This window comes from Punica granatum, chromosome 8, assembly GCF_007655135.1.
Source record: "Punica granatum isolate Tunisia-2019 chromosome 8, ASM765513v2, whole genome shotgun sequence".
Lineage (NCBI taxonomy): Eukaryota > Viridiplantae > Streptophyta > Magnoliopsida > Myrtales > Lythraceae > Punica > Punica granatum.
Window position 1 is genome coordinate 9,853,941 of NC_045134.1, and position 25,791 is coordinate 9,879,731.

Genomic DNA, 25,791 nt, shown 5'->3' on the forward strand with positions numbered 1-25,791 from the left:
GAGAATCAGATAGAGCCATGGCCAGAATATAATCCACATACCCTTAAAAAAAATCCTTAAAAAAGGGGGAAAAAGGGGGGCATTGAGGTATTTTTAGGCTTTAGCAGTTACTCAATGTAATACCCCTAATACTGGCCTGTGTCAGCATACTGTACCGACATTTTATGAATGCATTTGCAAGCTTTATCACTTGATAAAATATACGGCCTCTTCAGATCAGAAAATTCTTCTTTTTTTTTTTTTGTCGGTTACAAGCGAAGCTCGTGAGCTTAGTATAATGAAATAAAAATTTTAATAGCTAATAAAAGGGCACGAATAGTTTTACTGAATATAGAATCTCAAATTTAATTATCAAACGAGAGCACGTGTCACTGCGTTATATTCTCTTTTTAATAAGATCAGAAAATTCTGGATCCTGTTTAATTTAATTTGAGAAAAGTTTCTAACTTTTGGATAATTTTCATAAAAAATGAAACGTCATAAGATATATATTTATAAAATTTAAAGAGATTTAGAAATAAAGAAGAAGAGATTTTTCTGACTCTCCAAAATCAAAGCAATATAGATTTCAGAGAAGTATTTTTAATAGTTTTCAATTGTCTTCTCTTAATTGGAATGTTTTATTATCGATTATGTTTTTCTTTTTAAATCATTTCAATTCTCCCCCTTTAATTGGAAAGATTCCGATAGGTAGGCACTGAATATAAGTTTGAAAATCCTCGGTTTTGACTTTTGTAAACATGAATTTAAGCTGGCGCCGGGCAGTAATATAAAAAGATTGGGAAAGACCATGGGGGTTGACAAACCAGTGCTGTTGGGGAAGCTTCTCATCGAACTTTCTATTTTTCTTTGGAGAAATAATTTAGAAAATAAGAAGAAAAAAAAGTTGAAAATGAAAATAAAGAAGATTTTTTTAAACAAAAAGAAGCAAACAGGCCCTGATTTCTACTTTCTTGATCAGGAATTGATTCCCATATTTCTTAACTATTGCATCAAGTTCGTATAGTGTATATGCGACCAAAAAAAAATTATAAAAGGAAAATCACTCGCCGGTCTGTGTCTGTCAGTTTCATCCCTTAGACAGATCTCTAATAAGAAGGCAATGCGATCAGGAAATTCTCAACTACTGCAATCGACGGAATTGACATCGCAATTCCATCACATGGCATGGACGCGTTAATTTGTCAATTACACCTCCCAAACAATTAAAAAGAATCGTAACATTTTTAAAAAAATAACGTTGACTTAGAGCCTTCGACTGCACGAAGAAAACATTCAAGTTGATCACTACAACTCTGGCATAATTTTATCCATTAAAAGAAAAAATCGTGTTTAAAAATGAAATTCTAGAATGGAGCCCTTTTTTAAAAACAAATCCTACGGTGGATATGACCGAGGTGATAGCCCAATGGAACGGGTTGTCTCTTCCAAATGAGAGGTCAATGGATCAAATATCGACTTGAATACGAACGGTGCGTTTGGTTTCAGAGTTAAAAGTAACTTTGATTTTGATTGTAGAGAATGACAAATGATTTTGTAGTGTATTGAGTTAAAGTTAAAGTTAAAATTTTTGACTTGAGAAATACGTATTTTTATCGTGTAGTGTATTTTTTTTTATTGTGGAGTGTGTTGAGTTAAAATTAAAGTTAAAATTTTTTGTGATTTTAACTGCGAAACCAAACGGAGCAGAAAGCGCTTGCGTTAGTAAACCATTATCATCTATTATATAGGAGCTGTTCTGATTCATTATGCGCTCTGGTGGGATTATGATTACTTAAGTGGGGGTGATGTCCCACCGAACCTTTTACTCAATCGGACGAATGAAATATTTCATGACGACTGTGGAGTTTGATCTTTCCATAAGGGATTATGCTGGTCTCCCCTCCCGGCCTTTCATCCAGCAAAAAGTAAAAATAAAAATCCTATGATGGATTTGGTAGATCTTTATGAAGAGATCTAATTGGTCACGGCCCCCATTGATGGAACATTTCAAAACGCAATGTCCGCAATGTGAATGCACACGAGATCTCAACGATGGAGGCACCGAGTGTGAACGGAACCGAGCGGATTCGTTCTTTTATTCCCGTGAGATCATAAAAGATTCATTCAGTTTATGATAATCCTTGTTCTTACGAGTGTCAGCCCACCACCTTCCCAACTGAACCGCCAGCTCCAAAATGACCGCCGAACTCCCGCCAGAAATCCTGACCGAAATCCTCGCACGGCTGCCGGCGAAATCCCTCCTCCGCTTCCGGTCGGTGTCGAGGTCGTGGAACTCCCTCATCAGGTCCCCGCCGTTCATCGCCCTCCACCTGAGCCGCTCAATCGCTACCGGCGACTCCTCCTCCTCTATCCTCCTTAGGCACTACTCCCTCAACCGCCGGCGGGAGCTCAACACCGTCTTCCACGACGGCCCGGGCTCGCTCGTCGTAGAGCAGGAGCTAGACTTCCCGATCAGGACCCACGACAGTTACTACTACGTCGGCGCCTGTAACGGTCTCCTCTGTCTCTCCGATTACCTCATCAATTACCTCGGGATTGTCCTGTGGAACCCCTCCATCAGGACCTGCTTTCAGGTGCCCGTCCCGAGGTTTGTCGACACCGACGCGACGCACACCGATGTTGTCGGGTTCGGTTTCGACTGCCGAACCAACCAGTACAAGGTCCTGAGGCTGATCTACGTCATTGGCAGGAACCATCAGCGCGAGATCCCGCCTGAAGTGGAGGTCTTCGTGCTTGGGACGGAGAGGTGGAGGAGGATCGATGCGGATGTTCCCTATGTGGTACCGGAGTCTTCCTCTCAAGCCATCCTTCACGGTGCCATCCATTGGATGGGATACAGGCCAAAGGTCTCGGTGGTCCTTGTTGTCGTATTCGATTTGCACGAGGAGGTGTTTCGAGAAATCGAAATCCCAAGCAGCATAAATTATCCGAGCGTGAATCGCTTGTCAGTGGCCGTCTATGGAGAGTCACTCTGTCTCTTTGAGCATGATCCATGGGTAAACAATAAGAAACAATCAGATGCATTTTGCGTTTGGGTTATGAAGCGGTATGGTGTGAAGGAATCTTGGACTAAGCAGTTCAGCGTCGATATGCGGGACAGGGGAGGGCTCAAGAGGGTGTTGGGGTTCAGAAAGCACGGCGAGATCTTGGTCGTGAATGGCAGTGACGAGCTGGTCTCCTATGACCCCGAGAGTCGGAGCATCGAGCAGCTCGGGCTACATGGAATAGTCAGATCTTTTGAAGCCACACCTCACATGGAATGTCTGGTTTTACTGAAAGAGCAGATGGATCCAGCTGGAAAGGCGAGCTCTTCCCGTTTGATGGTATAGCTAGTTAGTCGAACGCTAGTCATCGGATGGATTCATTTTATTCGTGCGCTTCTGTGTTTCAGGTGTACTTTTCCGGGCCTCGTAGATTATTCGAGTTGTTCATTACTTGTTAGTTAAGAAATTAAAAATTGGAACTTTACTTGATATCTCTTCTTATCAAAATTGACAGTATGATGAGCAGCTCAGCTATACGAACCTTATAAAACAAGAATCATCTGCCTGGTCTCTGTCCTCTTTACAAGAAAAAAGAAAAAGAAAAAGCTTCGATCACTAAAATTTTACTCGGGAAGACATTATCTGAACTCGAAAAGCTTTGTGTGCAGTCTTGCTAAAACAATCAACAGCACAATGAGAGAAGCCAAACCCCAAGGGAACCCGCTCTTCGATTGGCCACCACTGCACCGCCTCGGATTCGAATGGTCTCGCTTCGATGATAGCCATTGGATGGTGATCACGAGAGCTATTGGAATTGCAGAAATAACCCAACCCATCTTTCTTCTTGCCATATCAAAGAAAAAGGTCCAAGAGCAGTTCCTCGGAATGGCGATGTGGAATGACAGCAGCACAATCATTAGAAGAACTGGGTACGGTGAAGGCTTCTCCGTGAGCATCTCGAAGAAGGACATATTTCTTCTACCGTGACTTTTGTCTCGGAAATTCATAGACAGCAATTACGATATATCTTCCCCAACCATATGGTAAGTTCATTATCTTAGGATCTCGCATTCATGTTCTTCATCTTGTATTTGCTGTTTCTTGTACAATTTACTAATTTGTCAATGACTGAGGTTGTTAATGGTAGAGATTGATTTGTTATCATCGATCTTTCTACGATTCTATCGGATTCTAGTTTGTTTCTTTTTACTATTATTGGGATCTAGTCCAACTGATCCCCTGAAATTCAGCCTGCAGGAAGTTGTTTACTATAAATCTTCGTAGCTGTTCATGAAAGTTATGTACAGTCGACCGAATCCGAACGAGCAATACTCCGATCCTGTTTAAGTCATTTATAGTAAATGAAGAAAAAGGAAAGAAGCTCTGGAATCTCGTCCTCTATTGAAATTCTATTTGAGAAAATGCTTTTTCATCAAAGATATATTTTTGATGGAATTCCCTTTGAACTTTGGTCTCGACCCTGAGCCAGGCAATTTGCAGTCGAATGGGTCGGAACTTGTGGATATTATTCTGCAGCAGCTCCTGGATGGACTCTTCGTTTTTTGCCGCTTGCATCATATCCAGTTTCTCGATGAGAGTTGAAGTGTTTCTACGGCTACTTTAGAGTGGTTAGTTTCAGTAAGATGAAGCTAGATTTCAGCTGATGGATCTGGTACGAGGAGATCTAATTGGCCTCTCTGATGGAATAATTCCGGGATAAACGTTTGTGCACACAAGATTTCTCCATTGGAAACGAACGCAGAAGTTCGGTCCACAAATAATGAAGAGAAGGAAACAGAATAAAATCGACGACATATGCGGTTTGAGACGACCGGCGTGCCATTCGGGCGTTCACGAAACAAAAGAAAAGGCGCTCGCCTGTCTTCATCACCAATAAGCAACAATCAGATTGTGTAACATTTTAGAAACAAAAGGCGTAACACCTATACAAGTTCTCTCGCCCTTCGTTATCTCTCTCACACAAAATACATACACAAAATAACAAGGAGGATCGGAATCGGATTTAAATACATCAAGTCGGTCCAAGCCATTCACTTTACCCACAAGTTTCACAGAAAAAATACACGAAATCGTATTTTTTAGTACATTTGATTAGGTCGGACTTTTCGGTCGAATCGAAAACATAAAAGTTCAACCGCAGCGGCAGTCATGGTGTGAGCAACGAAGGAGGCAGTTCCTCCTCATCAGAAAGGTCCCATTCTCATCAGTATCAGCACAATTCCGATTCCCCACTCAAACCGACCCGACAGTTAAAAAAAACCGATCCGGCAGCTTCAAAATGCTCCCGCCAGAAATGCTGACCGAAATCCTCGCAAGGCTGCGGGCGAAATCCCTCCTCCGCTTCCGGTCGGTGTCGAGGTCGTGGGACTCCCTCCTCACATCCCCGCTGTTCATCGCCCTCCACCTGAGCCGCTCGATCGCTACCCGCAGCTCCTCCTTCATCCTCCTGAGGCACTACTGCCTCAACCGCCGGCGGGACATCAAACACTGTCTACCGCGACGGCCACGGATGTCTCGCCAAGAGCAGGATCTAGACTTCCCGATCAGAACCTACGACTTTTACTACTACATCAGCGCCTGTAATGGTCTCCTCTGTCTCACCGACTACCGCATCAAGCACCCCAAGATTGTCCTGTGGAACCCGTCGGACCAGAACCTGCTTTCAGGTGCCCATCTCAGCTCCGAGGACGCCCACCGACGTTTACGCGTTTGGGTTTGATTGCCGAACCAGTGAGTACAGGGTCCTGAGGCAGGCTGATCTACACCATCGGTAGGAACGATCAAAGACCAGATCCCACCCCGTAGTTGAAGTATTCGTGCTGGGAACGGACCGGTGGAGGGAAGTCGATATAGATGTCCCATACGTGGTGCCGGAAACATCTCTGGCCGTCATTCACGGCACTATCCATTGGATCGGATACAGGCTTGACAACAACTCAGTGATCATCACCGTATTCGATGTGCACGAAGAGGTGTTTCGAGAAATCAAAATACCAAGCAGCATAATATACCCGAGCATGGATTGACTATCCGTGGCTGTCTGTGGAGAGTCCATCTGTCTGTTGGAGCATGATCCATGGATAGACGATTAGCAAAACCTGGGGTTGTTTATCATTTGGATCATGAAGCGGTATGATGTGGAGGAGTATTGAACTAAGCAGATCACAGTCAATATGCAGGACCGGGTAGGGCTCAAGAGGGTGTTGGGCTTCAGAAAGCACCGTGAGATCTTGGTCATGAATGGCAATGACGAGTTGGTCTCCTACTAACCAAAGAGTGGGAGCATCGATCAGCTCGGGCTGCAGGAATAGATGTATCTTTTGAAGCCATTCCACACATAGATAGTCTGGTTTTATTGAAGAGAGCAGATCGGTTCGCGGGATAGATGGGTTCTTTCCGTTCGATGAGTTTATCAGGATCTATCAGCAAAGAGAACCAGTGGGAGTAAAATAAGTCGAGTGCTAGTGGTCATATGGGATTGTTCTATTCAGTGTTCTCGTGTGTATAAAGGGGTATTTTTGGGGGCTTTGTAGATTATTCGGTTAGAAAGACTACTGCTTGTTGCAGCTGCTGCACTTTTCGTGTTAGTTAAGAAATCGTTCGAACTTCGCTTTAATCTCTTCTGATCCAAATTGACAGTATGCATGGATAGCTGAGCCATACGAATCTTATAAAAGATGAATCGTCTGCTCGGTTTCTGTTCACTTGACCTGATCCAATGAAGCTGACAATCGATAAAATTTACTCACAACCACATTATCTGAACTCGAAAAGTTCTTGTTGGCCGTCATGCTAGGATGACCAACAGCACGATAAGAGAAGCCAAACCCCTCTGGAACCCGCTCTTGGACTGGCCACCCCTATACTGCCTCGGATTCGAATGATCTCGCTTCGGTGATGGCCAATGGATGGTGATCAGGAGCGCCATTGGTATCGCAGAAAGAACTCAACGCATCTTTCTTCTCGTCATATCTAAGAGCGCAAGAGAAGTGCATCGAAATGGCTATGTGGAATGATAGCAGCACGATTATTAGAAGAACTGGGTATGCTAAAGGCCTTTCCGCAAGCATCTCGAAGAAAGATAGGTTTCTCCCGCTGCGACTTTCATCTTAAAACCCATTGACAGCAATTATGATATCGATATTTTCACCAATCATATGGTAAGTTCATTATCTTAGGATCTCGCATTCACGTTACTCATCTCATATTTGCTGTTTCTTGTAAAATTTACTAATTTGTCGATGAATGAGGTTGTTAATAGTAAAGATTGATTTGTTAACATCAATCTTTTTACGATCCAATGGATTCTGGTTTTTTTTGTTCTTTTTACTATCATTTGGGGTCTAATCCAAATGATTCCTCTTTCTAATTAATTTGGATGTCTATGGAATGCCCAGTTCAGTCTCTGGTCTGTTTCCCAAACATTATACCTTTTTCTTTGGTGGATCCAGTGCAGGTCGCATGTGCACTAGACGGCGTGATTGATTCAGCACGTCATCGTTGATGTGTGCACTGACGTTACGAACACTTATCCTACGTTTGATTTCAAAGTAAGATTTTAAAATCATATTTTGATTTTGAAAAAGAGTGGTATAAATGAAACTCACTATTTGACTTTCTATGAATTATTTTGTTTTGTTATGGAAAAAGAGTGGTATATATAGGGCTCACCTTTTGACTTTGTATAAGTTATTTTGTTTTGTTGTGGGTAAAATTAAGTTAAAGTAGGATTTTAATGTTGCGTTTGGTTTCAAAGTATGATTTTAAAATTAGATTTTGAAAAAGAGTGGTATAAATGAAATCCACCATTTGACTTTGAATGAATTATTTTGTTTTGTTGTGAAAAAAGAGTGGTATAAATGGGATCCACCCTTTGACTTTGAATAAGTTATTTTATTTTGTTGTGGATAGAATTAAAGTTAAAGTAGAATTTTAAAATCCTATTATGAAACCAAACAAGCCATTAAAATTCTACTTTGAAACCAAATAAGCCATTATATCCTTCGGCATTCACTAGTCCACATTGACAAAATCGCGGATGCAGCCCTCGTTTGCAGCCAGATTGAGTGCATCTGATATGAGAGTCAACAGATGAGCGTATGGGATTCTTGAGTTATCATCGATGAACGAGTCTGTGACCGGATTCCCTAACACGTACCCCTGAAATCACCGAATCTTTATTATGAAGTAAAGAAGAGTAATTTTGTAAATTGCGTTGGCTAAAGATAAAAGGATTAAGCTGTGAAGACAGAAACAGATCACGGTGGGTTCAGTTCCGTTCTGGTTTCCTGCAGCACCGGGAAGCTATACTTTGAAGGTAGATTAACAGACTAGTTTTATTACCTTCTACTATAGTTAGAATGATCAATGGAACCGGAATTCCCGAGTAGGAGTCGCACCCGACATAGAGCTGGCTCTCCAAGAATCGAGAGTATCAGTTAACCACTAATAATAGAGTAGGAGGCCCAATATGTCCAACTGAAGAGAGTCGAACTTAAGACCTATTAATAGTTACAAATTGAGGACTTGGTTTCAATATGTAGTGCAAAAGATACTGTTGAAATGTAACATGTTGAGTTTACTTCTTGATTATAGCCATGGGACCGATGGATCTTGACGAAATACAAAAGGGACTTAACCCGCTGTTGGACCTAATGGAATATAAATAGGTGCGTTATCGACCACTAACCAGTCAAGATATAAATAGAGCATTGATCGTTGCTTCCATCAATTGGGTTTAATTGCAGTAAGTTATTCGATTATCGGTCGATGTCCAGAGTTTCAACAAAGTTACACATTTTGTTACAATAATCATCATAATGATATTCACCTCCGTGATGGAATTTAGGCTTTCCTTGCTGCATCAACCAAGTTTTAGGTGATTGTGAGCCTTCAACGATCTCGAGTTTGTTTGAAAAATGTGACATACTGATAGATAGGGCAAAACTTGGCTTTTCCAACAAGAGCAGAGATAGTCTTACACGTCGAAATCCAAAAACTTCTGACCAAAATTGCGGAGGCACAGAACATCATGAACACAACTTTCAAATATTACCTCCCTCCCCAGTAACTACCTCTAGATGATAAGAATAAACAAAAACAAGTTCAGAAGACGCGGTACGGCTTCCCCATGGTGCTTTTCAAGTGGAGACACTTGACCTGATACAACAATCAGAGAATTCTTTCAGCAAGTTAACGAGAAGAGCAATTTATTTTGAGCATGAAAGACGGTAGATGATATTCAAGGTCGAAAAAGGAAGATCAACTAAAAGAAGGGTCTGTATGGAATAGGACCAACTTACGTTTTGCCAGTTCTTCTTCAGCAAAGAGACCAAGAAGTTCACGCTCATCTGAAAGTTCTGGAAGATTTGCTTCTCTTCCATGCTGACATTGCCGACAGCAACGCCCATGCATAGCACCTTCTTCAACTGGAACTTGACCATGGCCTTCGTCTCGTTCACTTTGGCCTCGAGGGATTCCTGGTGAGTAACAAGAGTGGGGAACTTGCCTGCAGTATCAATGTCAGGATTAGGAAGAGATGGCACAGAAATTGCAGAATTTCTATAACAAATTAGCCACAGAGCATGTACAAAAGTTGAGTGGAACACACGCATCCTCTTTCATTTTGGCGTAATTCAACCATTGGCTAGCCACAATGATCAGAGAGAACCACTTGCCTGCCTTATTCAAACCAGGGCCAAGGAGACGAGGGATCTGCTTAATCACAGCTTCTGAAGCCAAAAAGGCGTGGTACTTTTTAGCAAGCTTCTTAACCAACTTCTTGTTCTTGTTCAGCTTCTTCAGCCCTTCGACATCCATATAGTCGAGCCCAATCTTCTCAGCCTGAGAGATAATAAGACAATACAACCACGTAGATGAAACGAATGATTGAATTACATCTGATACAACAAGTGCGCTCATTGAGTTGAAATCGTAGACTTGTGGAGATCAAAACAAAGGCCATAAATTACAAGCAAGGCCATTCCACGCATCGCACCTCTTCAACGTGTTGAGCATCACCGAGCATGCAGACCTTCATCTTAGGGCGAGGGATGTGTGGTAACTTAACGGAACCGCTGAAACGCTTGTCCTTTTGGGGATCGTAGTTCTTCAACCCGATTTGAAGCTCAATGGTTTCAACAAACTTTCTCTTCTTTTCATTGGAGTCATTCTTGATCCCAGAGATAGCTTCTCTAAGCGCATCGCTCTGAAGCTTACTGGATTATAACAAGACAAGTATTAATTCATGAGTCAGGGAAAGCGTATTACAAACAATCTCACACCCCGACACCTGCATATAATAAGTATTATGTACTATGGTCCTTAAAATGCCACGCAACATAAAGTCAGTTCGAACTAGCAGCGATTAAGTTGTTTCATTCCTATTGATAGCATGCAGGACCTCATTCGTTTATCAACTTCAAGACCAAGCTGCTTTGATAGGTTAGCATCTAACCTTCATCCCACCACTAATCACAAACCCGATAACCCACTAGACGTCCATAGCTAATCAGTTTAGTCGCATCTTATTAATTACCAAGCAAGCCCTACTACTCACACTTAAAAAGCTGCAATCTCTATCATACTAATCAGCTCAAAATGAAATATGCAAAGCATAATTGGGTCGACAGCAAACATATCGCCGAGAAAGAATATCGGATCAAATAATACAGCTAGAAGAAGGCTCCCGTACCTCATTTTGAACCTCTCAGAGAGCTTCTAAATCCCTGAGATTCAAAAGAAACAAAAAATCTTTAATCAGTTTGATTTGCGAGCAATGAAATCAACACCACCTCCTCGAGCGAGCTCAAAGTTCCATTTTTCTTATCTCGTTGTTTACAATTCTCGGTCTACTACAAGTAGCTAAACGAGAATCTAAGGTGAACCAATGCAGTAAAAGAAGACCGTTCACGCCGAGAAGGATGGGATTCATGCTGGATTAGGGTGGAGAACAGTACCTGAGACGACGACGAGAGGACCGCGGAGGGTTGTCGGCTGCTGATTCTTGTGTTGGAAGATAAAAATCTAGCATAAAACCGTACGTGGGGCGCGGCCTTCTTGTTTCCAGGCCTCGTCCCATTATATTCACTTAATGGGCTTTTGTGGCCTCCAGCTTACGCGTGCAGGTGAAGTGCCAAAACACCCGTTGCTACATTATGGCAAGTAATGAGAGATATTATTTCACCTAGAAAAATTCGAGAGTAAACTTAAAGAGATTGGATAACACAGTCCAAAAATGATCTCAATAACTAATAAGTCTAGTACAAATTTTACAAGAATCGACAATGTCTCAGGACTACATTGCCTAACAAAAGCTACACTTGTCACAGGGAGGTATGGCCGTGGATCTCGGCGAGATATGGTGGAAGAGATCCGAATGCGAAGGGCATCAGGCTACTGATCGCAGAGGAGGGGCGGACTAGTCGAAGAAAGAGAAGCCGCCATTGAGGGGGGAGAAGGACGAGACACTGCCAGAGAGAGGGACGAGCGAGCACGATTACTCGTTAAAAGCTACCGACACGGCGGTGGAGGGAAAAGGGCACTCACAAGTAAGTAGGACAACGAGAGCCTCTCATTGAGAGCAACAACAGGCGACTGATGATATTTGTCTATAGTCCTATATCATTTTGATGTTTGCCTTTCTAACCCTTCTATTCTTAATATTTTCTTCATACATTCCCTTTGAAACCTATATTATTTTGACGTTTACCGTTCTAATCCTATTTAATACATTGTGGGTAGTTTAACTCCAAAGGTCATCTATTGGTTCCAAATTTACTCCCTTGTGCAGTTTGGTAACTCCCATGATCCAAGTTCAAATCATTGCTATGCATTTGTGTCAAAAGCATTTGTTAGAAGTGTGTTCTTTAGTTTGGCCTTGTGAGACACCAGTTTTTCTGCGAACTACACTAGGTCTTTAGTGTTGTTACACTAACATAGCCAAAGCCTGAGTTATAGGTTGTATGATATTTTCGCGTTTGAACACAAAAGTCCTAACATTGTATATCATGGAAATGACAATATTGTCATTACTGTTGCTTACCTTTTTATCCAACCAAAAAATAAAAAATAAAAAACATTGTAGACAATTTCATACATACATATATATATATATATATGTATATGTATATATATGGATTTTTACAGTTTGAGCAAAATCGTTTGTTTCATTATCGTTTGAAGGACGCGACCTTGCATCTCTTCTTCATCACTTTCATCTCAAGCTCTGACCCAATTTGAATAAACTTATCGAGTCAACCTAATCGAAAACTAATTTAAAATATTTGACTAGCTCATTGTAAGACCTAATTTATTCCATTCCACTTCTCTCTTGAATAGTCAAATTCTTTTTCTTAATTTCACTTCTAGCCTGGTTGTCAATTTACTATTCTGCAATTAAAGAAAATCTATACTAAAAAAATTGTTCAATTTCAGCTCTTATGATTCTTGGTTTTTTGTCTTAATAATTCGATTTGCAATTTTTTTTCTAGGGATTATATATATTCAAGTCCGTTTTTGAAAAATTTTCAACTTTTTATTATAACTTATTTCTCTAGAATTATTTCGATACTGAGATTGATTCAAGTCTCTAGATGCTATGCATAAATTAATTGTTCGAGTAAATTGCAATGAAATAAGTAAGGATAAATACTACTATATATCCCAACCTTCACACTTTTTTTTTCAGTTTTATCCCAACATCAATTTTTTTCTTGAAAATTGGAGGTTGGGATAAAATTAAGAAAATGATAGAACGTTTGAATATATAGTACTATTTTTCCCAATAAGTATAATAGGAAGGAGGAGAAAGGGTTTAGCAAAGGAGCAAAAGAATTTGCTTGGGAGACCCAGCTACAAAAGAAATGAGGATTTGTCTCTTGGAGTTGGCTGATATATATATATATATATATATACTCGATTACAAGAGATGCTTATGGATCTAGTATGAAGAAATAAAAATTTTAATACTAATATAGAAGCACGGATAATTTCATAATGAATATCAAACATAAACCTCTTGATTATCAATCAAATACGTGCTCTACTGCGCTTTATCTTCTTTGATAGTTTGATGATATATTCACCCCCTACCCGTTGATTCACATTAGCAATTTCAGTTAATAAAAAGGTTGATGTGTAGGCCTGCATGTTAGCAGATAGAGGGGGACTGAATTTCCTATTTTTAAATGTGGAGTGCATGCAGCTTTATACTAAAGGCGAAATTTACCTTGTAAAAATTTCTTCCACATGTTAATGATCCATCCTTGAAATTGCGAGAGCAATATCTCGTACATTTTTTTACTTATCCAAAAATTTTCTTGCACATGAAGTAGTTTTTCAGATAGTGAAAAATCTCTCAATGATAAGTTGAAGGTTCATCAATTTTTCATATTTGGTCAAGTCAGTTCACCCCCACACTATATCTTGCCATTATATATATATGTATAGACTAGTTGACAACTCGTGTAGTAGTTTTTCAGATAGCGAAAAATCTCTCAATGATGAGTTGAAGGTTCATTGATTTTTCATATTTGGTCAACTCAGTTCATCCCTACACTACATCTTGCCATTATATATATATATATATATATACTAGTTGATAACTCGTATATGCACTGAGTAAATTTATTAAATATTATGGAAGTGAATTGAGTAAATTTATTAAATATTATGGAAGTGAATTGAACAAATTTATGTTGACATTAGGGAAAATAACACAAAAATCTTTTATAGAAATAACACTTCGGTATTTGGTCAAAAAGTATTATGGAAACTAAAATGTTAACAATTTTATGCATAACTTTTCAATTTTCATACAATATTGGACAAACTATTATTTCTGAGTTAACGTTGTCAAATTTTGATGTGACTCCTGTGTGACTGTTGATATGCCAAGTTTTGAGAATGTGACTTCTACCAAGCGATGGTGGTTGGCATGGGCCCCACTCTCTTCTCCGATCACCCTATTCTCTCCCTTTTAATTCCTTTTTTTTATTTTTTATTTTTCATTTGAATATTTGAATAATTTTTAATTTCTAATATATTAATATATTATATTTTTAATATTTTATTTAAACTTATTTTATTTTATATTAAATTTTGAAATAATTTTTATATTTTATTTTATTTATGTAATTCTTCTATTTAATATTAGGATAAAATACACAAACCTCCATTGAGGTTTGTCATATAGTTACCCCATTTTTCAATCAAAATAACACTTAGCCCCTTTGACTGGGTTGATTAACCAAAAAAAAAAGAAAAAGAAAATATAGGATATTCTAACAAAATATTCATTCCATGTAATTTTGATAATGTCTATTAAACGAAAAAAAATCTAAAATTAAAGTTAAAAATAGAGAGAAGTGGGAGAAAGAAGACTGTGAAGGTGGAGGGGCCTTGCCGCCAAGCTTGAGGTTGATTCCCCCCTCGAGTGGACTGGGGGCAATGCCTCGCCATCACTATGTTAGATATTTTCAGTCCGAAACCATAACTGAAAGTGAATGCCGTTAAATCGGTCCACGTGACACCTCTTGATAGGCTGATTAAAGTTTTTATTTATTTAAATTTTTAAAAATCTAAAAAAAAAGGGAGGTGGGGGAGGTCCCGCCGAAGGGGGCTCCCCCATAGGCAACTTTATTATTGGGCCTGAAGTTGGGCCTTCATCATGGAGGCCGAGGCTAGGAAGCGAGAAGGCCGCGCATTCTGCTAGGTTTTTATCTTCCAACACGTTATAAAGGTTTTTCGGCCGCCGACAACCGGAGCTGTCCACTCCTCTCATCGTCTCAGGTACTATTCGTCACCATAGTCCATCATCAATCCCATCCTTCTCTGCATGAATTGTGCATTGCTTCACCTTAGATCCGCGTTTAGCTACTCGTAGATCGAGAATTGTAAGCAACGAGATACGAAGAATTGGAGCTTTGAGCTCGCTCGAGAAGATGGTCTTCATTTCATTGCTCGCAAATCAAACTGATTTTTTTTTTTTTGAATCTCAGGGATTTAGAAGCTCTCTGAGAGGTTCAAAATGAGGTACGTGAGCCTTCTTCTGCCTGTTCAGAACAGAACTGCTGTTGCTGTTTTGCTTTTGCTAATCGGAATTCGTGCTGTATGATATGATCTGATATTCTTTCTCGGCGATCTGTTTGCTGTCGACTCAATTACGCTTTGCATATTTTATTTCGAGCTGATTAGTATGATAGAGATTGCAGCTTTTTAAGTGTGAGTAGTAGGGCTTGCTTGGTAATTACTAAGACGCGGCTTAACTGATTAGCTATGGACGTCTAGTGGGTTATCGGGTTTGTGATCAGTGGTGGGATGAAGGTTAGATGCTAACCTATCAAAGCAGCTTGGTCTTGAAGTTGATTTACGAACGAGGTCCTGCATGCTATCAATAGGAATGAAACAACTCAATCGCTGCTAGTTCGAACTGACTTTATGTTGCATGGCATTTTAAGGACCATAGTACGTAATCCTTATTATATGCAGGTGTCGGGGTGTTAGATTGTTTGTAATACGACTTTCCCTGACTCGTGAATTAATACTTTTGTGTTGTTATAATCCAGTAAGCTTCAGAGCGATGCGCTTAGAGAAGCTATCTCTGGGATCAAGAATGACTCCAATGAAAAGAAGAGAAAGTTTGTTGAAACCATCGAGCTTCAAATCGGGTTGAAGAACTACGATCCCCAGAAGGACAAGCGTTTCAGCGGTTCTGTTAAGTTACCACACATCCCTCGCCCTAAGATGAAGGTCTGCATGCTCGGTGATGCTCAACACGTTGAAGAGGTGCGATGTGTGGAATGGCCTTGCTTGTAATTTATGGCCTTTGTTTTGATCTTCACAAGTCTATGATTTCAACTCAATGAGCGCACCTGTTGTATCAGATGTGATTCAATCATTGGTTTCATCTACGTGGTTGTATTGTCTTATTATCTCTCAGGCTGAGAAGATTGGGCTCGACTATATGGATGTCGAAGGGCTGAAGAAGCTGAACAAGAACAAGAAGTTGGTTAAGAAGCTTGCTAAAAAGTACCATGCCTTTTTGGCTTCAGAAGCTGTGATTAAGCAGATCCCTCGTCTCCTTGGCCCTGGTTTGAATAAGGCAGGCAAGTGGTTCTCTCTGATCATTGTGGCTAGCCGATGGTTGAATTACGCCAAAATGAAAGAGGATGCGTGTGTTCCACTCAACTTTTGTACATGCTCTGTGGCTAATTTGTTATAGAAATTCTGCAATTTCTGTGCCATCTCTGCCTATTCCTGACATTGATACTGCAGGGAAGTTCCCCACTCTTGTTACTCACCAGGAATCCCTCGAGGCCAAAGTGAACGAGACGAAGGCCATGGTCAAGTTCCAGCTGAAGAAGGTGCTCTGCATGGGCGTTGCTGTCGGTAACGTCAGCATGGAAGAGAAGCAGATCTTCCAGAACGTTCAGATGAGCGTGAACTTCTTGGTCTCTTTGCTGAAAAAGAACTGGCAAAACGTAAGTTGGTCCTATTCCATACGGACCCTTCTTTTAGTTGATCTTACTTTTTCGACCTCGAATATCATCTACCGTCTTTCGTGCTCAAAATAAATTGCTCTTCTAGTTAACTTGCTGAAAGAATTCTCTGATTGTTGTATCAGGTCAAGTGCCTCCACTTGAAAAGCACCATGGGGAAGCCGTACCGCGTCTTCTGAGCTTGTTTTTGTTTATTCTTATCATCTAGAGGTAGTATACTTGAAAAGTTGAGTTCATGAATTTCAATATCTCTGCCATTTTGGTCAGGAGCTTTTGGATTCGACCGGACTATGTAGTGTAAGACTATCTATCTCTGTTCTTGTTGGAAAGGCCACGTTTTACCCTAATTGTCAGCATGTCTGATTTTTTGAACAAACTCGAGATTAATGAAGGCTTACGATCACTTAAAAGGCTAAAACTTGGTCGGTGCAGCAAGCAAAGCCTGACTTCTCTCATGGAGGGGTAACATCGTTATGGTGATGATTATTGAAACAAAATGTGTAATTATGTTGAAACTTTGAACATGGACAATTTTTTTTATTCATCATAATCGAATTACTTGCTACAATCCATCGATCATTGATTCCTGCAAGACCCAAATGGTGGAAGCTATGATCAATTCTCTATTTTATATTTTGCCGGGTCTTCAGTCGATCAGGCTCCTATTTATGTTGTCTTTGTTTAATGGCATATTAAGCTCTGACGGCATATTTGGCTCTTGTTGTTCTTCGTCCCGTTCCAACAATCCCATGGTTATAATCAACAAGCAATATCAACACTGCTTTTTTTTTTTTGCCTGAATATGCTCTATTTCAGCCGTAGCTTTTACCCGTGACATAAGAAATTTTTTTTACATTACGTGTCAAAACCAAATCCTCAATTTCTAACCTATCACAACATCCGCCTCAAGTTCATCCATATATTATGAGGGAAAAGAGCACCCTTAGCATAGAATTATGCCATTTTCACCTTCAACTGGCATGGCGAAGCACAAATTACCATTAGCAAGTCAAATTTAGTACACCGTTTAAATTTCATTAAAAAGACTAATGGTGAACTGAGTTGGCCTTCAAGATGGACCTCCCTGAACACATGGACATGGAAAATGAAAAATATAACATTAAAAAAATTTAAAAAGAACAAAAGAAAAAGAAGAGGGAGTGATTAGGGGTTGCTGATTGGAGGAGAGGGCCATTCTTCACCGCTGCTGATACGAGGGTTCTGAGGCTATCTTGCGGTCCCACTATAACTCTGCTTTATAATAATTTAATATTAATATTTATATGATTAGATATTGATTTTTGCTCTTAAACAAAAATTCAAGATTATTAAGTATTAAATAGATAATAAAAATTTGCATTAAATTATCGAAAGAAACGAACTCTATACTTTCTTCTTCTTCTTCTTCTTCTTCTTCTTTTTTAATTTTTAGCATGATCTTTTTTTCGTTTACAAGGAGATGTACCGACAATCAAAATTTAGTAATATATTTCGCATGCCGTTATGTTTTCCGTTGATTTTATCCGAATATGCTGAGGTGGCACTTAACGTTGCCATGTTGCACATGAAGATTGACCGAATGGGCTCTTCAAAATTTTTTGTTAAAAATTGTTCTAAAAAATTTAAAAACTTAAATGAAAAGAAAAAAAATAAAAATCATGAAGGAGGAATGCGGGGAAGGAGACTGAGATTGGGGGTATCGCCGAGGGCCACCACCCCCTGGTCAAGGCCCCACCACTAGGCGCCTTTCCTCCTCTTCTTCCTTAAGGTTTCGGGCAGGGTTTCTTTTTTTGCATTTTGTTTTTGTTAAATTTCAAAATATTTTTGTCAAAAGCCCGAGTTACACTCGATCAATCTCCATGAGCCACGTGGGACCATCAGTGTCACCTCAGCGTATTCGATTAAAATTGACAAGATAGAGGATGAAACTCTAGCGAAGTTGTACCGACCTTGGCTATCACGCCCAAGCAAGATCATGGTGAATGCCAACTCATGCTCATACTGCCCTTCTCTTATCCTTTCCCACCGTTATTGTTTATGTTTTTTTTTAATTATAGTTTTTTTATCTCATTTTATAAGTTTTCTAAAAATAATTAAAAAATTATAGAAATATGGACGGAAAAATGAAAACTTAATGAAGAAAACAAAAACCATAATGGAAAACATACATTTGTTATTAAAAAATAATTTCAAAAGAACATACTTAAATTTTTAACAACTTTCGTAATTAATTATTCTAGGGAATAGCTTGTGCGATGCCGTGGAGATAGAAAATTTTAGTTGTTAGATATGTATAAAATTAATGTAAATTGCATAACTATTTTATATCATCTTTAAATAAAAATTAGTCGTTATAAATTAAATATCTTATATTTTCTATTTTTCAAATTAATATGCATTTCTAAATACTTTTTATGGACTTGAAAATATTCCACATATTAGTTTTATATCAAATTTAAAGTTATGATTAACAATGAACAATAAATAAAAATATTAGTATATATAACTTAGTGGGTTGGTTCAAGTGGTTTAATACTTGTTTCCCTTAATCAAGGTCTTGGAGATCGAGTCTTGTGAATTGAGAAAATCCATGTTATAATAGCTTTATGTCTTAGTGGATTGACTCAGCTAGAATTGGATTAGTTGAGCCCAATTGAAATTCTGGATATTAGGGTTCACATCGAAAAAAATATTAGTTATATATAATAATTATGAAATGATGGAATATATTCTTAAGAGGAAGGTTCTTATAAGTAGAAGGAAAGGATTTTGCATATATAACAGTAGACAAACTCACATATTAGAAATATGCAAAAATTTTCTCTCTTATTTAATTATATTTGGGATGTTAAAATAAGAAATGGAAAGAAGAAAATTGAGTGATACAGATTAAATTTTTTTTATTTGTGTAATGTATATAATTAATTGCAATTTCTAATTTAATGGTCTTTCTACATTGTACTCATATGAAATATCGATTTGTTAAGACATGTTCCAATATTTCGTTTTGGGACAATCTCGACCAATGACTATGCATCGAGAGGAACCTTAAGCATCAGCTTATTAGCAATTAAGGAAAAGATAAAAAGAGAAATTATTAAAACTCGAAAAGAAACGACTCAATCTTCGATTTGACTATTTTCTCTATTATTTTAATAAATTATAAGGAATTTTAGGATTATTTAAATTAAATTTAGACTCATCAATAAAGTCATCTATTACAATTTGCATTTGAATTTGAGAACAATAGTTACATGACTATCGGTCTATAGATTATGAAAAATATATCATAACTAATAAATAAGGTTGAGACTTGGCATCTGAATATTGAAAATTTTAATTTTAAAGAATTGCTTCTATACAAGATCAATTTATAATATGAATCTAAATTTGGAGAAAATGGTAAAATTTCTGGGGATAATTGTTTGGGTCATAAAGATCAGGCCGCTTGAGCGAAGGAGAATTGGATTATCGCTGCATTGTCCCTGTTGGTTTAAAAACAGGCAACAAAAGGAAGAAATTATTTTTTAAAAGATGGAAATTAAAAATAATTACTAAAGGGGAATCCCTGAGAGTGGGGAAATTTTCCCACTCTTCCCATGGTCCAAATAGGGACGGCAAATCACATCTTTATATAATAAAATTTGGTAAAGAGGGTAATAATTTTTTAAAAAAAGTAACCAAGAAGATAAATAAGGTCGCATTTGGTAATGACATAATGTTTAACTTTACTTCGCTCCAAATATTTATATATATATATATATATTTAAGTGGGATAATAATAATGATTAAAAAAATATGGAATAATTTATTATTAAATTAAAAAAAAGATAAAAATTAATGATTGTTTTGTTGAATTGTAGGGAAAGTAATAAATAATTCAGAAAATTTAGTATTAAAAAATCAATTGTTATAGTAATTAAGAAAAAGTACGTGAGAAAATTTATTATTATATTAAATAAAACAATAAAAATATATGATTGTATTGTTGAATTTAAAAAATAAAAATAAAATGAAGTTAAAGCGAAATAAATTATACTCCATAAACAAACTTAGCTATGGAAGGTAGCCTATTTTTTTCCTTGTCTGCCTTGGAATCTTCCCTGTAACTTTCAGAATGGCCAACCACACCCAATCTCTTCAGAAATCCCTAACAATTATTTCTCTAATTGTTAAAAACGGAGCATTCAATTACGTATTTACTTCTGGTAAAAAAAAAAAGAATTTAGTTCACTAAATTCCCATAATTGTCCTCAGATCATCCTAGTTATTCATAACGTACAACATGAAATGTAATTTTATCAAGATTCAAGAGTTTATTAATGTATGCGAGTATTATGCTGATTATTAGATGCACTTTTCTAGGAGATTAAGAATGTGTTTAGTATTAAAGTTGAGTTGAGTTGAGTTTTGGTTTTAATTGATTTGTAATGATTGTGTTGTTAAATTATAAGAAAAAATATGAAAAAGTAATGAATAGTTAAGATAAGTAATGATTGTATTGTTAAATTGTGAAAAAAAGTAATGAATAGTTGAAATAAAGTAATAATTGTGTTGAATTGTGGAAATTTAGTATTAAAAATTAAATTGAATGGTTAAATTTTTTTTTAAAAAAAGTAATAATTATATTTTAAAAATAAATAAAATTGAATTGAGTTAAAAAAAATTTTAAATACAAACACACCAAAATATTTGCTCTTCTTTTCATCGTTTTCCTTTCGCAAAGTCAACGGGAAGGAGAGTTGCTTGTTGTGAAAGGAACATGGAGGGAAAGAGAAGAGATAGCCAGATAGGGAGAATCAAGAATCAGAGATCACAAAGAAGAGAATTAAAGAGGAGAATTAAAAACTGACTGAGAATTCTTCATTTCTTAAATTATTATCGCTCAAGTTCTATCGATCCTTTTAGTTGATCAATTCCGATCTTCTGTAATCATCAGATTAATTTCTGTGACGACGTTCTATTGGAAAGTGTTAATATGTTGGAAGAGCTTTTTCTGTTCCATAGGGTATGTTCATCAATTTCAACAGAAAAGAACATCCATCTCTATATAAGATAGAAGACATTTTTCTCTACCTGATCAACACATAATGCATGGGATCATTATAATTAATGTTTGCCACATCGCAAAGTATCTTCCATTGTTCAATTATTGCTCCAATAATGCCAGCCTTCCCCTGACATCTCAAATGGACAAATCTCATTTGACTTTTATATTTGCAATAAATATCCCATTGGAAATATCTATTATTTTTCTCTTCCTTGGTGGCCCTTATAAATTCACGGATGGATTTAACGAGGCTCCTTTCGACTCGGAAAAAAAAAATATAAAACCTTATTAGATTTTATCGAATTCATCATTTTTCAGTGAAATTATCATATTGTGTTCTCCTTAACTTTACGGTATAAAGTTTCTTTAACTTCTTCCCTTGAATAAAATTTCTAAATCCGTCTCTACATATATTATATAATCCAATCACATCTGTTATATGCATTTTATATGCATGTGTTTGTCTGTGTGAATTATATATATAAATATTCTTTTTTCTGGAAATACAAGGTAATGTTCCTCATCTTGATTCTTGATCCACCTGATTGCAAGGAAGTTCGACTGAATTTAAAAAATTGCATTTAAAAAAAAATGGGTAAATGCCTGCTCACATATCCCACGATTTATCTAATTAACTAATTCCATCAGGTGATCAGTCTTGTCATACTGTTGCTTCTTTGGGGGCTTACCCTTTTTTAAAATTGTAAAATACCATTAAAATAATTGCTTTTTTTTAAAAAAGGTAAATGCTTGCTCACATGTCCCACGATTTATCTAATTAACTAATTCCATGTTATTACTCTTGTCATCCTTTTGCTTCTTTGGGGGTTACCCTTTTTTTTTAAAAAAAAATTGTAAAATACCTACAGGATCTATAAGCGATTAGACTCATCTTCAACGAAAAAATTCAACCTGATAGATTGTGCGCGAAAGCATTACCTGTTCTGATACCATGTAAAATATCCACTTGCCCTATAAGCGATTGAGCCCATCTCAAATCTAAAAGGTCGAGCTGATAAATTGTAATACTCAATCTTTTATAAATCTATTAAATTCTACATAGTTTTTCCGTGGGGTTTTGTACGCTCATCTAAATTATAATGCCAGTTTCATTGGAGGCAGTTCATTTATGGATGATAATTAATCATAGACTATTATTGCATTTCACCTTCATTATATATGAGCAAAATTTTCTCTTTCCAACAGATAAGATTGATCCTTCGCTATACTGCTCTGAGTTTGGAATGAAATTGGTAGTGTCGGGCCAAAATGATTTGTTTCTGAACCATATCCATAAACTAATTATAATAACGAGTGTAAATACCATTTGCCATACTTCGCGACTTGAACAACGATGTTCTTCTATTATATTTGCATGCACAACGAACTTAATCAACATCAAGACATGGTTGGTCTGGGAGATTCAGGGGATCGACAAGAGAGATGGGGAGCACCATGAACCTTGTTTCTTTGGAAAAAAAGATTGAGGGTGAAACTGAAAATATGAAGAAAGATTGAGGACTAAATAAAGATACTTACTTTCTTTTACAGCGACGTTGGGCGTCCGACAGGGACATATAGGTAGGGGTTTAAATGAGACCAGATTATTTGCAAAATGTTCAGGCTCGGCTCGATGAAAGCTCGAGTTCGGCTCGGACTCGAGCTTGTCAATTAAATGAGCCAAGTGGAGTTTAATAGTATTCGGTTCGCGATGCTCGCGAACCTAAACAACCTTTTATCATCATCATCATCAAATGTAGAATTTCAATTAAACTCCATGTGATTCGAATTTAAGTACTATAAAGTTGTAATTGGTATTTTTTAATTATACTTTTCATGATATTGTTATTTTATAATTTAGTTTAGTCTTCTACTTCTTCTTCTTCTTCTTCTTCTTCTTCTTTCCGAGCCTAAATGAGTCCGAACTCAAGCCTAAACCCGAACCGAGCCCGACTTTTCTACTGAACTTGGCCCATTGGCCGAGCTGCACATAAGCCAAGCTCAAACCTTTGATTTGTATGACGAGCCGAGTTCAAGCTTAGACTTTTAGGCTCGATCAAGCTCAAGCCAAAGCTTGAGTCAAGGAAAAGTTCTAAACATATTATAAGTTCATCTACTTCACTCTTAGCATTTCTTATATTATGTTTCTGAGAAGATTATGTTTCATATTTGCATATTTAAATAATATTGAAAGAATAAAATGATTGATGATGATAACTTATATGCCCCGGCCCAATCGTCTAGTTATATTATAAAAAACATGATTTTGGATCCCTTTTTGGGATCAGCTAGCTAGTTCACTCGCGATTTTTTTTTAATTTCAAATTTTAAATTTATTAATATTTTTAAATTCAACCCAATAAAGTGATAGTGTAATTCGATCGATCTATCGGGACAGACGGTCTCATCGTTATGGTCCGATTAGTGCCTCACGATTGCTTCATTTTTCTATGATTCCCATTTTTTATTTTCACATTTTTTACCCGTATTTTTACTATTTTAAATCCGATCCAAACAAGGTGGTAGATTATTTGGTCGACCTATCAGGATAAACGATCTAATCGTTATGATTAGATGAATTACTTCCAAAAAAAATATTTTTCACTCAACTTTTGTTTAGAAAAATTAGAAAACTTTCGTATTGAAAAACTAGAAATATAAATTAATATATATGCACCCTTTTTGTTTTTTCCAAAATTTAGGTTGTCAATGGGAAACCTTTTCCTAATCTTGGAAGTTTATTCTTCACGAACCCATGAATACTTCAAACGCATTATATTAAGATCTTATCATCCTTATCGTCTTTAATAAATAAGAGGGTATAAGAGATGATAATTTCTTGATAGTACGTATATCTAATATATCATTTGAGGCGATTTTTGAACCCACAACGAAGCCTTGACATAATGCCTAGTTTTAGATAAATGCTAAAGAGAATTTTTTTAAAAAAAATTTACTCAATTAATAAAAGTTACCCAATCGAATAGTACTCATTTTGGGAACGTTCAATATCGAAGTCACTACAGACATTTTTTCCATACGTCAACCTGAAACTCCTCAGTGAATCGATGGCCATAATATCGTGTGGCTAGCTGTCATATGAAACAAGGTGAGCATCGCCCCTAGATGCCAGTTGATGGGTGAGCTGGCCCTGGCCTAGGGTTAGTCGATCGTAGCCTCATTAATTCTCGGACTTTTTCATGGTAAGGAAAAAAATGAATAAATAAACAAAATATTGTCGAGCACCAAATGAAAAACAAAATTTTCAAATCATTGAAGTTTCATTTTTTAAATAAATACTTGGGCGTCAATTAAGTTCAACCAATAGAAAAGATGAAAAAATAATCCTAATAAAATTGTAGAATTATTTAAAAAAAATATTCACTACTCTTGCAATGTAGGTTTCTCTCCTCTTTATATCAAGGATATATTCGGTTAATGTTATTCATCCACTCTGAATGAGTAACAATCAATCAAAATATTTATAACTCTATAACTGTATAAATGAGTATTTGTATGAATACTTTAATTTTAATTTATCACTTACATGTATTTTTATTGGATGTTATTCAACCAAGTGACTGAGTAATACTCATGAATATTTGGTCATTTATTCCTCCACCAATCAATTGACAAGCAAAACAAATTTAGGGTTGGCCAACCATTCCCTCCATGGACCGCACAAGGATAGCATGCACGCCATGAAGATTTCTCCTACCCTAGGTTCCCATTTTTCATTCTTTTTTTCTAATTTTTTTTTTAAAATTTTGAAGGATTGAATGGCATTGAACCCTATCCGGCCAAGCCTGCATTCCTTCATAAATTCTGGTCAATTTTTAGGATTGGTTATTGTGTAACCGGCCAAATGTCAGGTTCATCGGATGATCTAATTACCTTTTTTTCATAAATTGAATGGAATTGTTAATAGACAGTCTTAGATCTTTGCTCTTTACTTAAGTTATTAGAAACTTATATTTCAAATTAAGGTTTTCTTAATTACTATTTCTAGATCTTCCCCGGCTCTACTAAAACTTCCGCATTAGTGGTTCTCTTTGAAGATGGGAAAATTTGCATTGCCCTCGGGTTAATACAGGTTAGATCGCCTTAGGAAAAAGAAAGCGAGAGAGAACGATCAATAATCTAACATGCCAAGGCAGATCTACAATGTATGGTGCGGCCGACACCCCCGAATGTCTATCAAGCGTTCCAAAAACCATATGAACCGTAGAAATGT

General features: G+C 37.2%; 4 protein-coding genes across 9 annotated transcripts; 3 read left to right on the forward strand and 1 right to left on the reverse strand.

Moving 5' to 3' along the window:
• Positions 1–1,986: 1,986 nt before the first annotated feature.
• On the forward strand, positions 1,987–4,386 carry LOC116189311 (F-box protein At3g07870-like). Of its 5 annotated transcripts, XR_004152376.1 has the most exons (3): positions 1,989–3,326; positions 3,656–4,030; positions 4,238–4,386. XR_004152376.1 is itself a non-coding variant. In XM_031518924.1 (2 exons), the coding sequence occupies exon 1, from the start codon at positions 2,178–2,180 to the stop codon at positions 3,330–3,332; it is 1,155 nt and encodes a 384-aa protein (XP_031374784.1). In that variant the 5' UTR covers positions 1,987–2,177; the 3' UTR covers positions 3,333–3,366; positions 3,425–4,197. The 5 variants fall into 5 exon arrangements, 3 of the variants coding, with proteins under 3 accessions (XP_031374784.1, XP_031374783.1, XP_031374782.1); XM_031518924.1 differs by lacking the exon at positions 4,238–4,386 and having other exon boundaries at positions 1,987–3,366; positions 3,425–4,197; XM_031518923.1 differs by lacking the exon at positions 4,238–4,386 and having other exon boundaries at positions 1,987–3,362; positions 3,421–4,197.
• Positions 4,387–5,301: 915 nt separating this feature from the next.
• Positions 5,302–6,034, forward strand: LOC116188719 (F-box protein At4g19940-like). Its single transcript, XM_031518204.1, has 2 exons — positions 5,302–5,721; positions 5,783–6,034. Exons 1-2 carry the CDS (start codon positions 5,302–5,304, stop codon positions 6,032–6,034), a joined length of 672 nt encoding a protein of 223 aa, XP_031374064.1.
• A 2,908-nt stretch (positions 6,035–8,942) lies between these two features.
• On the reverse strand, positions 8,943–11,109 carry LOC116215920 (60S ribosomal protein L10a-like). Its single transcript, XM_031551736.1, has 6 exons — positions 10,967–11,109; positions 10,702–10,735; positions 10,006–10,225; positions 9,686–9,851; positions 9,311–9,516; positions 8,943–9,167 (listed from the first exon to the last, which is right to left on the reverse strand). The coding sequence occupies exons 2-6, from the start codon at positions 10,704–10,706 to the stop codon at positions 9,114–9,116; spliced, it is 651 nt and encodes a 216-aa protein (XP_031407596.1). The 5' UTR covers positions 10,707–10,735; positions 10,967–11,109; the 3' UTR covers positions 8,943–9,113.
• Positions 11,110–14,676: 3,567 nt separating this feature from the next.
• LOC116189528 (60S ribosomal protein L10a-like) lies at positions 14,677–16,925 on the forward strand. 2 transcript variants are annotated; one of them, XM_031519222.1, is made up of 6 exons: positions 14,677–14,798; positions 15,008–15,041; positions 15,575–15,794; positions 15,949–16,114; positions 16,284–16,489; positions 16,633–16,925. In XM_031519222.1, the coding sequence occupies exons 2-6, from the start codon at positions 15,037–15,039 to the stop codon at positions 16,684–16,686; spliced, it is 651 nt and encodes a 216-aa protein (XP_031375082.1). In that variant the 5' UTR covers positions 14,677–14,798; positions 15,008–15,036; the 3' UTR covers positions 16,687–16,925. The 2 variants fall into 2 exon arrangements, with proteins under 2 accessions (XP_031375082.1, XP_031375083.1); XM_031519223.1 differs by lacking the exon at positions 14,677–14,798 and adding an exon at positions 14,806–14,902.
• Positions 16,926–25,791: the final 8,866 nt, after the last annotated feature.

Coding starts and splice junctions, on each gene's coding strand:
- LOC116189311 (XM_031518922.1), top strand. CDS start 2,178: ATGACCGCCGAACTCCCGCCAGAAATCCTGACCGAAATCCTCGCACGG.
- LOC116188719 (XM_031518204.1), top strand. CDS start 5,302: ATGCTGACCGAAATCCTCGCAAGGCTGCGGGCGAAATCCCTCCTCCGC. Junction 5,722..5,782: donor ACCGACGTTTACGCGTTTGG/GTTTGATTGCCG, acceptor CACCATCGGTAG/GAACGATCAAAGACCAGATC.
- LOC116215920 (XM_031551736.1), bottom strand. Junction 9,852..10,005: donor ATGCTCAACACGTTGAAGAG/GTGCGATGCGTG, acceptor ATTATCTCTCAG/GCTGAGAAGATTGGGCTCGA. Junction 9,168..9,310: donor TGAAGAAGAACTGGCAAAAC/GTAAGTTGGTCC, acceptor TTGTTGTATCAG/GTCAAGTGTCTCCACTTGAA.
- LOC116189528 (XM_031519222.1), top strand. Junction 15,795..15,948: donor ATGCTCAACACGTTGAAGAG/GTGCGATGTGTG, acceptor ATTATCTCTCAG/GCTGAGAAGATTGGGCTCGA. Junction 16,115..16,283: donor CCCTGGTTTGAATAAGGCAG/GCAAGTGGTTCT, acceptor TTGATACTGCAG/GGAAGTTCCCCACTCTTGTT.